The sequence below is a fragment of the Sturnira hondurensis genome, unplaced genomic scaffold (genome assembly GCF_014824575.4).
Source record: "Sturnira hondurensis isolate 20B ecotype Veracruz unplaced genomic scaffold, ASM1482457v3 Scaffold0013943, whole genome shotgun sequence".
NCBI lineage: Eukaryota > Metazoa > Chordata > Mammalia > Chiroptera > Phyllostomidae > Sturnira > Sturnira hondurensis.
In genome coordinates this window covers 137,430-155,231 of record NW_028086574.1, presented here as the reverse complement: position 1 = coordinate 155,231, position 17,802 = coordinate 137,430, and the positions used below count along the sequence as shown (strand labels likewise).

General features: G+C 44.2%; 2 protein-coding genes across 2 annotated transcripts; one reads left to right on the top strand and one right to left on the bottom strand.

Annotated features, from left to right (window-relative positions):
* Positions 1 to 109: 109 nt before the first annotated feature.
* On the bottom strand, positions 110 to 4,975 carry LOC118998255 (60S ribosomal protein L27-like). The gene is made up of 2 exons (XM_037062305.1): positions 4,971 to 4,975; positions 110 to 583 (listed from the first exon to the last, which is right to left on the bottom strand). The coding sequence occupies exon 2, from the start codon at positions 550 to 552 to the stop codon at positions 142 to 144; it is 411 nt and encodes a 136-aa protein (XP_036918200.1). The 5' UTR covers positions 553 to 583; positions 4,971 to 4,975; the 3' UTR covers positions 110 to 141.
* Positions 4,976 to 6,442: 1,467 nt separating this feature from the next.
* Positions 6,443 to 14,420, top strand: LOC118998253 (zinc finger protein interacting with ribonucleoprotein K-like). The gene is made up of 4 exons (XM_037062301.1): positions 6,443 to 6,518; positions 7,070 to 7,165; positions 11,217 to 11,340; positions 12,867 to 14,420. Exons 2-4 carry the CDS (start codon positions 7,070 to 7,072, stop codon positions 14,390 to 14,392), a joined length of 1,746 nt encoding a protein of 581 aa, XP_036918196.1. The 5' UTR covers positions 6,443 to 6,518; the 3' UTR covers positions 14,393 to 14,420.
* Positions 14,421 to 17,802: the final 3,382 nt, after the last annotated feature.

Sequence of the window (17,802 nt, the reverse complement as noted above, 5' to 3'; positions counted from 1 at the left end):
ATCCACAGGCACCTAAAACCGTGGGGAGGAGAGGTGGGAACTTGGGGATAGGTCTTGGCCCATGAAAAGGAATCAATATATTTAAATGATATAAAAATTTTTTTTCTTTTTTTGACTTTTAATGACAGAAACCAAAAAGATCTAAAACCGCAGCTTCTGGAAGAACCATTTGTTCTTGCCGGTCTTGTACCTCTCTTTGAACTTGACCTTGGCCTCCCGTCGGGCCTTGCGTTTCAGAGCAGGATCTCTGAAGATGTCCTTGTTGACCACAGTTTTGTCCAAGGGGATATCCACAGAGTATCTCGTAGGCATGAGGTGATTGTAGTTATAAACTTTCACAAAGGACTTGATCTTAGACCTCTTGGCGATTTTCTTCTTACCCATGGCGGCTGTCACTTTGCGAGGATAGCGGTCAATTCCAGCCACCAGAGCGTGGCTGTAGGGGTGGTCGGATGTGCCATCGTCAATGTTCTTCACGATGACCGCTTTGCGTCCAGAGTAGCATCCAGCCAGGACCAGCACCACCTTTCCAGGTTTCATAAACTTGCCCATTTTGACAGCAGCCACTTAGGGCCTAGAGCAGCTAAATGATACAATAATTTTTCAATCCACTGAAAATATCAGTAGCTAAATGCAATGTGAATATGACTGGATTGAAAGTTGCAGAATGCTATTTTATGAACAGATACCATAAAACTCCAATGTTTTCCATCCATATGCTCCAAAGATGACAGGTATGGTGGGGGACGGTGAAGAAGCTTATTTGCCCAACTAGTCGGAAGACACAGTTTAGAGCAAAAAAGGATTCTGTGCAGCACGGAGGCAAAAGCACATGTGCTGGTTATTCGGAATCCATCTGTGAGCGGGTGTCCACTAGGAACTGGGGCTCCGTCCCAGAAACAAAGGCGTTCCTTTGAGAAGCAAAGGCGCCATGAAGAAATGGCTTGAATTGTGGAAGAGAGCAATGTGCCAGGTAAATTGGGACATTTCTCTGTTTTCCTCTCTGCGTTCATAGAAGGGAGGACTATCGGGTTGCAGATAAGGCTATAATGTGTGGAAAAGCTGCCTGCCTTCTGGGATGTATCTAAGAATTTTGTTCTACTTTTTTTACATTTTTATGAAATTTATTGGGATTACATTGGTTAATAAAATTATATAGGTTTCAGGTGTACAATTACACATATAATACATCACCTATATATTGTATTTTGTGTGCAAAACCCACAGTAAGTCTTTTTCCATAACCATTCCCCCTTTTCCCTCTACTACCTCCCACAACCCTTTACTTCTGGTAATTATACTGTTTTCTATGTTGATGAGATTTCTTTTTTTTTGCTTAATCCCTTCACCCTTTTCACCCAGCCCTCACAACCCCCTGCCCTCTGACAGTTCTCAGTTCTCTGTATCTATGATTCTGTTTCTGTCTTACTTGTTTTCTTCAATAGATTCCACATATGAGTGAAGTCATATAATACTTTTCTTTCTCTTCCTGGGCTTATATCATTTAGAATAAAACTCTCCAGCCCTGGCTGGTGTGGCTCAGTGGATTGAGTGCAGGCCTGAGAACCTGAGAAAGGATTGCAGTTTCATTCCCAGTTGGGGCACATGCCTGGGTTGCAGGCCAGTTCGTTCCCCAGCAGGGAACGCACGAGAGGCAACCATACATTGATGTTTCTCTCCCTCTCTCCTTCCCTTCCCCTCTAAAGATAAAAAAATAAAATCTTAAAAAAAAAACCTGTCCAGATGCATCCATGCTGTCTCAAAATATAACATTTTCTTATTTTGATGGCATAGTAGTATTCCATTGTGTAAATGCACCACTGTTTTTTTGTATTCATTGATTTTAGAGGGAGAGGAAGGGAAAGGGAGAAGCATTGATCAGTTGCTTCCCATACTCTCCCTCAATGAGGACTGAACACATAACCTAGGTATGGGAACCGAGGACTGATTCCCATAACTGGGACTCAAACTCCCAACCTTTCAATGTAGGTAACTTCACCCCAGCCAACTGAGCAACACTGGCCAGGGTGTCCACTGCTTTTTGATCCACTCATCTACTCATGGGCCCTTGGGCTACTTCTAAATCTTGGCTATTTTAAATAATACTGCAATGAACATAGGGATGCATGTGTTTTTTAAATTAGTGTTTCGAGTTTCTCCTAAAATATTCCAGATGTGGAGTCACTGGGTCATAAGGCAGTTGCATTTTTAATTTTTTGAGGTAATTCCATACTGCTTTCCACAGTGGCTGCACCAGTCTGCATTCCCGTCAACAGTCCACTGTGGTTCCCTTTTCTCCACCTCCTCACCAGCACTTGTTGTTTGTTGATTGATTGATGATAGCCATTCTGACACATGTGAGGTGATATCATTGTGGTTTAATTTTCATTTGTATATTTACTGACTGAACATTTTTTCAGATGCATGTTGGTCTACCGTATTTCTAAAATTAATAAATATAAATTAAATATAAATATAACAAAAAGAATCAATAAATACAAATTCAATATGAATACATATTTTTAAAAAGAATCATACCCTGGCTGGTGTAGCTCAGTGGATTGAGCACAGGCCTGTGAAGCAAAGGGTCACTGGTTCGATTCCCAGTCAGGGCACATGCCTGGGTTGCAGGCCAGTTCCCAGCAGGGGACTCATGAGAAGCAAGCATACATTGATATTTCTCTCCTTCTCTTCCTCTCTAAAGACAAATAAGTAAAATCTTTAAAAAAATAGATTCTATTAAAAAAAAAGATGGCCTAGACCAGATTTCTTGAAAAAGACCAGGTATTTGCACTTCCAAAATGTAGGGAAAGAACAGTAAGCTTCTTCTAAAAGGACTTTTTGTTTCATAAAGCCAATTACCTATACGTTTTTAAAGATGACTAGAGGAGGTTTTGAAAAGGTAAAAGTATTTGGTAGGCTTTAAGGTACTGGAGTAATACCCCTGGCCCTGTAAACATTTCATTTGTAAAACCAAGACAGTTATTTTTAATACCTGAACAGCAGGGGTGCAACCGAAATGTTTATAAAAGGCTAACAAATCCATTCACCTGTTTTTTAAATATTATTTCCATCTGGGTACGTTTTTCCAGTTTACACACAGCAAAGAGCTTAGGGTCATCCCTGAGAGCCATAGTCTTAGATATATGGAACCTCTGTCCATTTCCCTTAAGAATAGCAAAACAGGTCCAGCTGTAAGATAGTATTAAAATTAATGGTGTCATTGACTGTCCAGATCTCTCGAATGTCCCCTTTATATTGGGACCAGATGTTGCACTTGGCAAGTATGCATCCCAAAAGGGGGATTTCAAGGCACTCTGGACTGGTTTCTCATCTACAGAGAGACCGATATGTAATATGCTGAGAGAGGCATCCCTGTACATCTCTGGGACGTTTTGGGCCATTCTGAGTAGAGTCTGTATCCTGTTAAGCTGTCCCTGCAGCTTTGATGGAAGTTAACAATGAAAAGATGGTTAGGAAATGTTTAGTCAGTCTCGAGATAAGTTTCCTCTTGGGAGGTTCCTTTAAAATCATTATCTTTCTATTTGGTCTAGTTTATTTAGTTCTAAATGCATTTCACTCTTCTGGGAAAAGATACCTGGGCATCATCGGTTTCAAGAAAGTCTCTTACTGTTAGCTCGGAGTCCCTCAAGAAACCAGACAGACGCAGCGACCTAAGGACAGCAGGGTTTGTTAGCAGGGAATAAGAGGGAAAGTGGAGCCAACCGAGGGAGGTTAAGAGGAAAATGGGGCCAACCAAGGGAGGTTGGGACTCGCTTGGTTTTTCTTAGATCAGGGTTTTTAAACGCAAAAACCTGAGTTTGGGGTATTAGAGTCTGATTGGCTAGAGCTGGTTGCTGGGTGAAAGCTGCATCCTGTAACCTCAGACCCTAATCTTTCTGGATAGGGTCTGCAGGCAGCTTCCCGCGGTGCCATTTTCTTGCCTGGTGATTTTCATTCCTCCTTGGCCTGCCTAGATCTAACACATACTACCAGGTGAATCAGAGCAGATTTCGCTGGTGAAAATATATTTTGCTCCATAACATTTCCTAGTTGGAAGGAAATATGTTCTATTTTTAAAACAGACATTGGATAATTCTCTCTACCATTTGTAGAGAAGCTTACTGTGAGGGAGGGTGACAGTTGCCAGAGGAAAAAGGAGGATTGAGTAAAGTAAAAGAGATAAAGAATTACAAATTGGTAGTCACAAAATAGTCACAAGGATATAAAGCTCAGCATAAGGGACACAGTCAATAATATAATAACCATGTAAGGTGCTAGGTGGTTACTTAAAATATTGAAGGGATTGGTTTGTAAAGTATATGACTGTCCAACTACTATACAGTATACCTGACATTAATATAAAATATTATAATTTAAAAAAGATAAAGTATGTATACAGGAGCGTTAGTACTTTCCCTGTCCATGATAATTTCAACCTCTCCCAAACCATCAGCAAGGAGAAAAGGGAACACCCTAGAGCAACCTCATCCCATGCCTGCCTTCTCATTCCAAATCCCAATTCAGCCTTCTCCAGTTCCTCCTAGATGACCTGGCTTTCTGCAGCAGAAACAGACTTCTCCACAAGAGCTTCCCAGCAAACTCAATTTAGTAATTCTGTTGAATTAGACATTAAGGTCAACAAACTTGGAAGTTGAACCAGACACCGAGCTTGCTTCATCATGAAGCCACAGCACCTCATTAAGATGGATTTACTTGGAAAATGTAGCATTTACAGGATTATTCACACACTCCAGAAAGCTGCCTGGTCCGTACTCTTAGGATTTAACCCTCCAGGTGGGCAGGAAGCATTTCCCTTGGGCTCAACCAAAGCCAAAAACCAGGACCACCAGAAAAGGAGGAGCGGGGTGGGGGGGGGGGAATCCCTCCTCTGAGTACACGTGGAGCAGAAACCAGATGAGGCAGCACAGCACGGGAGGTTCCCACAGCAGAAGCCAAAATAGCGACACAAAGGGGCACAGCCCAGCTTCTCCAACCATGGAACAAGGAGCTGACCAGACAAAGAGCACGAATCCCCAGCAGGTCCAGGAAGGGCCTAACCCTGGCCTGGCAAGAATCAGGAAGTGGGTGGAAAGCCGGAATCTTGTCTTCAACACTTGCCAGTCTACTCAAGAAAACACATCCTGGGGGCAGCCACTGAAAGAGCCAGCCCTGAAAAGTGGCCTTCCCAGTTTTCTATTCTAGTGCTAATTGACATGTGCGCCTCCTAGGGATTTCTAATTTGCAATCAAGATAAGCTTCCCATTCATTCAGTTTAATTTAGAGCCCGCTTCTCTAGTTTTTCATGCCAAAATTATTTCTGGCATTAAAAGAGATACATTTTAGCCATGTTAAATTGGTCACTTCTGGTTAAATCTTCCCATTTCTGTTAAGTACTTGCAAGTAAGTGCAGTCTTTCCAGTAAGGCTATGTCCCTGTGTATGCATCTCAAACCTCCCAGTAGTCTCTGCCTCCCTTTCCCCCTCCACAAAGATTCCTAGTCACCTAAGAATGTCTGAGATGAGCCAGAGGGAGTAAGCGCCTCTCATCCTCAGAGCTAAAAGAATTTGGACTTTTATTTATCCAGCAAAAGATTTTTTAAAGACCCCCAGTTAGCAACTTCAACTAAACGCCAAAGTTAAAAGTCAGCCATCCATTTTTCTCCCCCTGTCCTGCCTTAGCTTGGCTTCTTAAACCTTAACCTCTAGCTTTACCTCAAGGATTTAACAAAACAAAATAAAAAAACACCACATCAAAGATATTCAGCCTCTAATAACATGAGGTCCAGAATTCCAAGGCAACTCACCTAAGCTCATCCAGTGCAAATCCAGAAAACACTGGGGCAAAAAGAGCCTCTGCTGGTACCTACCACGGTTCTAGTGGACTCCTTTTCGGAATTCTACCATTCTACTTACAATGACACAGGCCAAGTCACTGCAAGTGAAGCAGTAACAAAAATCACTAAGGATTCTGACTCCATGCATTTGTATAGGAAGAAGATAGTTAACACATTCCAGATAAGAGTGGATGCATTTTGTGTTTCAGTGAGAATACAGTCAAATTGGATTTGAAATAATACTTTTTGTCTCCTGTAGCATTCTGAGTTTCAGAGAATCTGAAATAATCTCTCTAAACAAAGTGATCAATTGCAGGCAACACTCCCCAGAAATTTGCAAACCGGACGGCGGAACTAAAGCTGACACTCCCCAGCGCTACTCCTGATGTAACAACACCTTTATATAAACCTTAAGGTCACTGATAGACAGCTAACGCCTCCTACGTAGCTAAAAAAAAAAAACAAAACAAGACGCAGAGGGCAATAGGCACAGAGAGCAAGGTTCAACCAATGAAAAAGCTCAGAAGAAAACAGATGAGTACGTGTGCAACGTGTTAGGGCAGGACTTCCGGCTTTCTCGGGCGGACATTTTGACCGCTCCATCTCTGCATCCGGTCAGACCGTCTCCGGCGCTGCGTCCGGACGGGAGCGGCGGAACAGGAGCGGTCCCTGCCGTGCAGAGGTGGGTCTAAGGCCCCACGTGTACCTTGTGGCCGGGAACAGGTCTCATTATCTCGCAGGCTCCGTTTCTCCCACAACACCGCTGGCGCGGCCGGGCTGAGGCGCGGGTCTGGGGGGTGTGCGCGGTCCTCTGGCCCTCCCCGCTCAGCCCCCCGAGCCCTCCAGCCCCGGTGCGGGGCTCCCATCACGTTGTGCAGCCCAGACCCCTAGCTTCCGAGACCGGGAGGCACTCGTAGGTGACACAGGGTATGCTGGGGTTGGAGGGGCTTCCGCGTAAAACGTGGAGGGGCGCTTGAACCAGGAGGAGTCTGGAAAATTGGGCCCTGTTTTGCGTCTAAACGCTCCGAAGCTCAGGCGAAGTTGTATGTGAGGAGCGCACGCGGGTGGCCATGGAAGGTTGTGAGGAAAAAAAGTATCTTGATTGATTGGGTTGTAACATTTTCCATACATTGCTCAGAAGGAAACTGGAGAAGCTGGTGTTGGTGCTGCCAGTTACCACCAGGCCCAATAAGCAGAGAAAAAGATTGAATCTTTTATGTCCGCTTTTTTCAGATGGCTGGAGATCTGAGAAGACAGCGGGTTGCACACCCTGAAAGGTGGTCTTGCATTCCATTTCGAACCTACCCCTTTAATAAGGAAATGAAAAGGGTAGGTACGGGGTTTGGAATTCAGGCAAAGGATTAATAAAAGCTGCGGAATTCTTTTGTCTGTTAACAGTGAATTTTCATCTGCATCCTGTGCAGTGGTCTGGGTGACCGGCGTGACTCAGTGGATTGAGCATCGGCCAGCTATAACCAAACATGCCCTGGGTGGTTGTATTTTTTTTAAGATGTTATTTATTTTTAGAGATAGGGGAAGGGAAGGAGAAAGAGAGGGAGAGAAACATCAGTTTGTGGTTGCCTATCATGTGCCCCTAAATGGGGACACAACCCGCAACCCAGACATGTGCCCTGACTGGGAATCGAACCAGCGACCCTTTGGTTCGCAGGTCTGCGCTCCATCCACTGAGCTATACTAGCAAGGGTGGTGGTTGTCTTTATCTGTGTGTTGGGCAATGGAACACAAGGGCTCAGATACCATCTTGATTGCATTCAGTCCTCCTGGGGTGCAAAGATGGACTTGGCTTGTGGTATCCTGGAGTCAGGTGGGTCATACCTTCATTTCCTGAAATAGTACCTTTAAAAAAATTTTTGTTAAAGACTTTATTTATTTATCTGTAGAGGGGAAGGGAAGGAGAGAGTGAGAAACATCAATGTATGGTTTGCCTCTTGTGCGTCCCCTGCCAGGAACTGGCCTGCAGCCCAGGCATGTGCCCTAACTGGGAATCGAACCGCGATTCTTTGGTTCTCAGGCCTGCGCTCAATCCGCTGAGCTATACCAGCCAGGGCTGAAATAGTAGCTTTTATGTGCATTATTAGTAAGCTCATTAAGTACTACTTAAAATTTAAAATTTACAACTTTCTGCCCTGGCTGGTATAGCTCAGTGGGTTGAGCATGGGCCTCTGAACCAGACAATCGTGGTTCGATTCCCAGTCAGGGCACATTCCTGGGTTGCAGGCCAGTTCCCTGCAGGGGCCAGTTCCCAGCAGGGGATGCACAAGAAGCAACCATACATTGATGTTCTCTTCCGCTCTCTTTCCCTTCCCCTCTAAAGATAAATAAATAAAATATTTTTAAAAATTTACAACTTTAAAATTCCCCCCATCAAGAGGAAGAAGAGACTAGAAGAGGCGATAGCAGTTAGGGACAGGGAGGTGAATCCTATAAAGGATGACTTTTCTCCCAGAATCTACAGTGAGTACTGAGGCCCTGAGGTATAGTGCAGTCACCTTCAGAGCGCCTGGTCCTAGGGCTGGGCAAGAACACTTAGTAGCCTGAGCTTGTGGATTCTGGCAGTGGTGGCTGCCAGGCTCTCAACAGACCATTCTCTTTCCAGATTCCTGCAACTCAAGAATCACTTAGGGTCCTGGTTTGCAGGACTTATTTCAGGGCCTCCCACTCTTAAGGTTTTTGAGATACAGGTGTCCATGGTCTGTGGTGCCACACTGTCCGCTTTTGGTACTGGGGACCCTCAACAGACACCAAGCCTAGGGTTCTAGGTCCAGGTTTACAGTTTCCTGTTTTTGGCAGCCAGTGGAATGTGATGTGAGAAGTACCCCCAGGCATAGGTACCATAATGTGCAAAGGCTTGGAGGAAATGATGCGTTGATTCAGAAACCTGCAGTTATCCTTTCTTATGTGCCTGGGACCAATGGGACAGGAGTCAGGTCTAGAGTAGCTTGGTTTCAAGTTGGATGTCTGTCTGCAGGGAGCAATGGGATATTTGGAACAGTGCAGTCAGGTGATCTAACCTAGGTTTCATTGGAATCCCTGTGGCAGGAGGATGTAGAACACTATGGGTGTGGTAGAAAGACCAGGGAGAAGGCTGGTTATATAATTTGGATGAGTGTGAAGGACCAGGAAGGTGGTCTTTGAGGTTGGGTGAAACAGTTGGATTCTGGATGGGACTTTTATGTGTGGCTGCCGAATTTTTCTAATTTTGAGGTTGAGAGAGAGTGAGGTAGGAGTCAGGAATGACTTGATGGTTTGGTGTTAGTAACTTCAGTTATGGAAGCATTATCAATTGAGAAGGGGAAAAAACACATTATAAAGAGAGATTTTCATTGGGGATATGAGGAATTTTATATTTGACCTGTTAATGGTATGAGATGTTACAGAAAGCATTTCATGGGTGTCTGGAACTCTGATGAGTTTAAGATAAAGACTTCTCCAAAAGGTACTAGAGAGTCTATGGACCAGGGAGGAGCTGTATGTCACTGTGGTATGGGGAATCCTGGTGGGGATGATACTGGTAGTAGTAGCCCAGGAAGACAAGTCAGGGCTGAGGACTGGATTTCCTGCTGGGGAATCTGGTTGTGGGAAGTGGGTGTCACAACAGGGGATATGGACAGAAGTGGTTGTGTAGCAGGAGGAGCAGAGTATGATTCAACAAGTAGCCAAGGCCTTCAAGACATCAGTGGATGTGAGATGGATTGTAAACATCAGAGTAATTCACACAAGGGAAGCCTGGTGCTGGTGCATATTCTTTGCTCTAAAGACTCTCCAGGTCTTTGCTGTGACCTGGGGTGTCCCAGTCAGGCCGACAGATGAAGTGTAGGGGCACAAGTGTTCATCTGTGAGACTCCCAGGCATGGGGTAGAGGGCAACTGGGGCTGCATCTAGAGTGAGAATGAGGTGAAGAGAGGAAGGCTGAGGCTGCTGTCAGGTGATCAGGTGCAATACCTGTGGAGGAAGACTGTATATTTCAGATCTGATGTGGTTCTTGGTAGGTGAAGTTGAAGCAAAGAACCCTCAGGGAGGGGAGGGGCCTTCACAGCAGGAATCAAGGTAGCTAGCTACTGTCGGTGGGGACCATCAGAGTCTGAGTTCTTGATCCTGTTTGAATTTTCCCTGTATTCTCTGGACTGCATGTGCTGAGTAATTAGTAGAGAGGCCATGGTGATAACTGTGGTATGGGTAGGAGGAGGCTGGGGCTGTGAGTGTGCACCGTGAGAGAGAGGTATGATAGGAAGACTGAGGTGTACGTAGAGGGGACAGTGTGAATGGATGGCCCCAGGGCACTAGCCTTGATTTAAGAGTAAATGGAGGCTGAGCTCATGTCTGGTGGATTCTCAAAGACTGATGTGGGTAATTCCATGGCAAGTGCATGAAAAAAGAGTATGATTCTACATGCCCAGTCCAGAGACTAGATTCCGTTTGTCTGCCCACCTGCCTGCCGTTGTTGAGGGCTGATACAGTGATCAATAGGACCTTTTATTTATGTATTTAAAAAATTTTTTTTAAGATTTTATTTATTTTTAGAGAGAAGGGAAGGGAGGGAGAAAGGTGGAGAAACATTATGTGGTTGCCTCTCACATGGCCCTCACTGGGGACCTGGCCTGCAACCCAGGCATGTGCCCTTTGGTTCACAGCCTGCACTCACTCCACTGAGCTACACCAGCCAGGGCTCAATAGGATCTTGATGAGATAGCAGACGTCAGTGCCACCCACGTTTGAAAACCTCCATTAGCATGGGGAAGGGAGGCAGGTAAGCAGGAGATAGATTATGGAGGTGGTGAAATTAGAATCCTGGTAAAGGTGATCAGGGAACAGTCCCTGTCATGGCAGGGCTGTGCTTCCTTTCAAGTAACTCTGAAAAGATAGCTGTGTGAGGGAAGTAGAATTCCAAAAATTATGTACAGGACAGAGGTTAGTTTAAAGTGATGGAATGAGGACCGTGGAATGGGGCACATAGGTTGAAGGGGATGCCCTATTTTTTGTGTGTCTTAGAGGGACATTCTGGGAGACCACAGCAGTACTACCTGATAAAACCCATTTCAAACTACTCACATGATCTCTATGGCCAACTTCTCTCCCTAAACTAAGTTTGTGCCTCTAAGTCTACTGACAAGAGGCAGTATGGCCTACATGTTAATTTCAGAGCTAAGGTATCGTCTATGTGCCCATCAGCACATTTTTGTGGGCAGGAACAGTATCAATGGGAATATAAGGAGACTGATTCTAATAGCACCAAGGCTTTGTATCTGTTCTGATGTGGGGAGTCAAGGTATCATATGGATGTGGAGGGTTGAGGGGTAGGACAAACTTGGAATCCTAGGAGAGGAGCTGATCATAGTATGAACTGTCTCCATTCTCACAGGATATGAACTTTGCAGACGTGGCCATTGCCTTCTCCCAGGAGGAGTGGGGACTCCTTGATGAGGCTCAGAGACTTCTGTACTGCAATGTGATGCTGGAAATCTTTGCCCTTGTAGCATCTGTGGGTAAGACCTTCAAACCTCTCTTGTCCTGAGGTGATGTCCTGCCTTCTCTATTTTCTCCAAAAGTAGCTCTCTCTTTCCCATGGCCATACCATGTGCTCTGCTGGTATTATCTGTGCTGTGGCTGCCAGTGCTGATCTGCGTGGAGTGCCCTGACCCATAAACTCCTTGAACAGTTCTAACACGTGTTACCTCAAGAAGTGCAGGGAAGTGTTTGGGTGTCAGGAATCTTGCAAACAGCTTGATGGATCATGCCTTACTTGGATTGTTCCTTGCTTGGGTCACTGTGTCCACATCCATGACCTCCAGTTCTGCTCTTTTTTCTCTACTTAACATTTTTTTTGTGATTCTCTGTACCAGTCATTACTTACATTAACCTGGGCTATTCTTGTGAGACCTTACTTGAAGGTTTTTTTTGTTTTGTTTTTGGGGGTTTTATTTTGTTTTGGGGGGTTTTGTTTTGTTTTTTTGGTAACATTGCCTTCCCTGAATACTACTTTATGCCAAGTTGCTCTGGGTCAGTGGTTGCTGAGTACCTCTGCTGACTTTAATTAATACTAGAATCATTGAGATTCCTTTGTTTTTTTAACTATTTATTTTTAGAGAGAGGGGAAGGGAGGGAAAGAAACGTTGTTGTATGGTTGCCTCTCGTGTGCCCCTCATGGGGACCTGGCCTGCAACTAAGGCATGTGTCCTGACTGGGAATTGAACCCTAGCAATCCTTTGGTTCATAGGCTGGTACTCAATCCACTGAGCCACAGCAGCCAGGGCTTGAGATTCTGAATAGTAGTACAATAAAGGGGGAAGGGAGAACCCTCGCTCTGTCACAGGGTGGACTTAACAGGATTGTCTCAGAGGCCTGACCCTTGTGGTGAGAACTGAGGTACATCATTACTTACAGGCTGTATTCAGATTATATCAAGAACCTGACCTCTGTCCATTATTATTTTTGTGTAAGTGGCCACTAGCCATACCTCATTTCTGCCTTTTCTTACCCATACTTGCCACTTCGCTGACTTGTCATTTCATCTGTGACTTCATGGCTCCTCACCGTGTACCCATATGTGTACTCTGTATCGCATGTTCCTCTTCATGACTCCTTCTGCAGTATTCTGCAACAATGACATACACATGGGTTATGAGACATGCATAAATTATTAAGAAGTCTTCAAACACCATCTATTCATTTATTGAATTTTACACAGAAAAAGATATAACCAGGCTCTTGGTCAGCTTGCCTGTGTCACCAACAGTTAGCAGAAAATGATTTTGACATCGTATTTATTATCCATCTGGTTCTTGCCATCTCTGTGTCCTTCCCCCCCCCCCCCCGCCCCCGAGGTTTCTTTTTTGTGATTCTCAGAGGCCCAGTCCTGCAAAGCAGCATTTCATTCTATATGCCCTTAGGTCTCTCCCTTTTAGACAGTGTCATGAAACCATCATATTAATGTCTAACACACTTTTATGTTAAGACTTGCCCCTCCCATCAAAGTCGTCATGCATCTTTTCCAACATTTCTCTGCTTGCAGGTTGTTGGCATAAAAAGGAAGATGAGGAGGCCCCTTGTGAGCAGAGTGTATATGTAGAAGAGTCACAGGTTGGGGTTTCTAAGACATCTTCAGCAACTCAGAAAGCCCTTCCTTGTCAGCAGTGTGTCTCAGTCTTGAAAGCCATATTGAACCTGACGGAGTTCCAGGCTGCGTACCTTGGGCAGAAAGCATTCTTCAGTGATGTCTGTCTGAGAGGATTCAGTTTCAGTGAAAAGCTTCACCATCAACAGAGGCCTTCCAGTGTAGAGAAGCCTTGGAAAGGATATATAGACAGGGCCTCCTTTGTGACTAGGTGTAGCTCTAACGTATCAAGCGCACCTTTCACCAATAGGGAGGGTGCAGAGGAATTTCCAGCCATCTCAAGCTTTCTCCTGCACCAGGCCACTCCTAACAGTCAGGAACAATGCAGTGGGCAGGCCTTGCCTGGTGAATGTCAAGAAACTTCTGGCCACACCAAGGAATTTGTTCAACAACAGAGTGTCTACTCTGGAAAAGAGCTTTATGAGGGTACCAAATGTGGAAAGGCTTTCATGCAAATTTTTAACCGTGGAGTTCACACTGGAGAGAAGTTGCTTGTTTGTGGTGATTGTGGGAAGTCCTTCAGGCATAGATCTAACCTTTGTCAGCATCGGAAAATTCACAATGAGGAAAAGCAACATGAGTGCACTGTCTGTGGGAAGCGTTTTCACTACAAATTTACCCTTGTTGATCATCAGAGAATTCACACTGGTGAAAAGCCTTATGAGTGTAATGTATGTGGGAAATTTTTCAGAAAAAAGGGTAAACTCACCGATCACCTCAAATGTCACACTGGTGAAAGGCCTTTTGAGTGTTGTGAATGTGGGAAATCTTTTCGTCGTAAACATCACCTCCAGAGACATGGAAGACTTCACACCAGAGAAATGCCTCATGAGTATAGTGAATTCAGGAAATCTCTTAATCGCCAGAGGTGTTCCATTAAAAGACGTCAAGTTCATTCTCTAAAAAAATCATTTGAGTGTGGTGAATGTGGGAAATGTTTTCGTCGCAAATACCAATTTGTTAAGCATAAGACAGTTCACACTGGAGAAAAGCCCTTTGAATGTACCGATTGTGGGAAGTTCTTCAGGCTAACCTCTGGCCTCCTTCAACACCAGAGAATTCACACTGGAGAAAAGCCCTTTGAATGTAGTATGTGTGGGAAGGCCTTCAAACAAAAATCCGCCCTCATTCAACACCAGAGAATTCATACTGGAGAAAAGCCCTTTGAGTGCAGTGAGTGTCGGAAGTCCTTCAATCAGAAATCTGCCCTGATTCAACACCAGAGAATTCACACTGGAGAAAAGCCTTTTGAGTGTAATGATTGTGGGAAATCTTTCAGACAAAGCAGTAAGCTTATTGATCACCTCAGAGGTCACACTGGGGAAAGGCCTTATGAGTGTAGGGAATGTGGGAAGTGTTTTAGACAGAGCTCTAGCCTTTCCCAACACCAGAAAATTCATAGTAGAGAAAATCCAAACAAGTGAAGCAAATGTGGGAATAAATTTGGACAAATCTTTTTTTTTTTTCCATTTTAGGAGGAATAGGAGAAAGAGAACAGGTCTTTACACAGTAGACCCTTGACCTGTCAGATTCCAAGTTTTCTCCTAGTTTTTAGAAAACTAAAACTTAAGAAATCACCACCCTCCAAAATCAGAAGCCCTGAGCTGTTTTTTACAATGTGTTTGCTTATTAGATCATAATGTATATTATAAATATTGTACAGGTTCGTCAGTTATACCTTAATAAAGATGGGAAAAGATTGAAATCACACCCACACAAAGCCATAATATGAGATAATGTTAAGAAATAAGTCTTTGGGAGAATAAAGATTCACACAGAACAAAAGTAAACAATGTATTAATTTACTTTGCCTTGTAGATAATGCTCTTTGTATTTAGAGAAGCAAATGACGCGTGCACTGGCTCACAGTGCCTGCAGTGTCATGAATGAGACATGAGGCAAAATCACACCGACTACTGAGTCCTGTGGAGGAAAGGGGATGGCATAGCCACTCCCTCGAGGGGAGAGAGCCTTGGAGTGGCCTGGCAACTCAAGGGGAGAGCGTGCTGACCCTTTCCTAGACAGGTTTTTATTGGGGGATTTGTACAGGAGTTCAGGTACAACTTATTAATCGTTGTCAGGCAATGAACAGTAGATAGTATACAAAGAACCATTAGAGCTTCTTGTAAGTCAGGGTCTGTCAGCCAAAAGGCTACAGAACTCTGGGAAAACAAACTCATTTGCCCCGGCCTTTATCATTTAACTAAAAGCATCTTGGCAAAGCAGGCTTCCTAGGATTGTTAGGAATTCTTATGCCAGATCACCTCGGATCCCACTCTAGCTGGCAATGGTCTGCACCACCTTCCCCATCACAGGTTTTCAGGCTTAAGTGGATTAGAGCCAGGAAGAGCTTCCCCCAGAGTACATGGGGACTGGGCTATCTCAGAATAACTGGGGAACAGGGTCCATCCCTTTTTGTTGCAGTCCCCTGGCTCCCTCCACAATGGCCTCCCAAGTGATCGTGTCTGGCTTAGGTGGCCCCCCTCTGAGGGGTCTTACCCGTCATAGACTATCTAACTATGCATCAGAGGCAAGGGTGTACGTAGAGGCAGTGTTTGCTACTAGAGACAAGCGTTAACTCCTTGTGGCTCAAATTCTGGAGGTTGCTCACTCATCCTTATGTATGGGGGGTTTATAGCTCCTGAAACCAGGCAGAGCAGTTGCTAACAAGCAAAGATTAGTTGGGAGTTTTAGAGTAATAAGTGCCTTACCAGAGGTCACATATTGATGCCAGGGGCTGTATATTTTACCACAATATTTATACTTCCTGCTCTGGTAACTAATTCAACATTTTTTTACTTTATTCTGAAGGATAGCCATTTTTTCACATTACTTTTTAGAACCAAAATGTTGTATTAACAAGGTGGTGGTAGGGGCTGGGTGTAGTACGTGTGTACCTTGTACTATTTTCCCATGCCTGCAAATAATATAGTCTGGTATGGCAAGTGGAAATACCAGACCTGTGGAACTTCCAGTCAGTATGTCAATAGAGAGCTGAATTGACCCTGTGAGTGAGTGGACTACTTGGTTGTAAGGGCTAATGAGAGTACATTTTGCCAAGGGAGCTCAAGGCTTTCTTAACTTCCTGCTGATTTTAAAACCATTGGGCCCTGGCTGCTGTGGCTCCTTGGACTGAGCACTGGCCCGCAAACCAAAAGGTCACCAGTTTGACTCCCAGTGAGGACACAAGCCTAGGTTGTCACCCTGGTCACCAGTTGAGGGCATGTGAGGAAACCAGTCTGTTTCCCTCTCTAAAAGTTTTTTTTTTTAAATGCCATTGGTTTTTTCATCTACAAAAGATTGGGGTGATAGTATATTATTTTTAGTCAGAGGTAATACCTTATAAATTTATTTTATACCCTATAGTTTGGGTGACATTGGGATCATTCTGGGTTAGAAACAAAATCACTTTTTTAGCTTTCCTTGGTGGGGCTCATTTCATTGGGTGCCCTGCAAAGCCAAAATCCACCAATTGGATTCTCATTCAGGGCATATGACTTGGGTTGTGGATTCTATTCCAGCTCACGGCCAGTATGAAAGGCAACTCATCAATGTTTCTCCCTTCCCCTCTGTAAAAGTAAATAAAAAATAAATTGCCCTTCCTGGTGTTGCTTAGTGGGTTGAGTGCTGGCCTGTGAACCAGAGGGTTGCCAGTTGGATTCCCAATCAGGGCACGTGCCTGGGCCAGGTCTGTGGTAGTGGGTGGGTGAGGCAACCACACGATGTTTCTATCCCTTTCTCCTTCCCTTCCCCCTCAAGATTAAAAAAAAATACTCTAAAATCTAACCATTTACACAGTGAGACTCCCCAATGTCGAAGGTGTAGTAGACTTGCCCTGGCTGGTGTGGCTGAGTGGATTGAGCACCAGCCTGCCTGTACTGAGTGCAAGCCTATGAACCAAAGGGTCACCAGTTCAATTCCCAACCAGGGCACATGCCTGGGTTATGGGCCCGGTCCCCAGTTGGCACGTGAAAGTCAACTGATGTTTCTCTGCCTCTCTCCCTTCACCTCTTTCTGAAAGTAAATAAAATGTTAAAAACAAAACAACAACAAAAAAAACCCCTGTAGACATTCAGCTAAAGATTTCCTGTGTTCACACTTTAAGCCTTTAACCAGGGAATTGAGATTAAGGTCTAAATGACTATGAAGTAAAAGATTTCCCACATTGATGTCTCCAGAAGGCTTATCTCCTATGGAAACTGGTGATATAAAGGAAAAAGGATGGAAAAAAATTTCCCACACTGCCTATACTTCTAAGGCCTTTAGCCAGAGTGAAATCTCTTAATACAATGCAGCTTAGTGCTATAAAAAAACACTTCTCATACTGCATGTATGTATGAAACCTATATGTATAAAACCTATCACCTGTGATCTCAGAGAAGATAAAGGAAATGTCTAGAAATAAAACATTTCCCTATTTTTCTTGTAAGAACTGAGTGATTGTGAATATTCTTATGACAACAGAGGCCATGGCTACTAGTAAAATATCCCCCATACTTACGGCACTCAGAAAGCATTGCTGTAGTGTAAACTCCTCATGATAACAGAAGTTACTGATGTAAAGAAACCACTTCCCCATGTTCACTGGGTACATAAGGACATTTCCCAGTAAGAAAACACTGACGACAGTGCAAGTGACTGATACAGATAAAGGATTTCCCACATTCACTGTACTCAAAAAGCTTTTATCCAGTGGGAACAACTCAATGATGACAAAAGGCGGAGCCACTCATAAAAGTATTTGCACATTAAGTGTACTCATAAGGTTATTCCCCATGTGAACTCTGATGACTACAAGGGGTAGAGCTCCTGGAAAAAGGCACCTCACAATTCG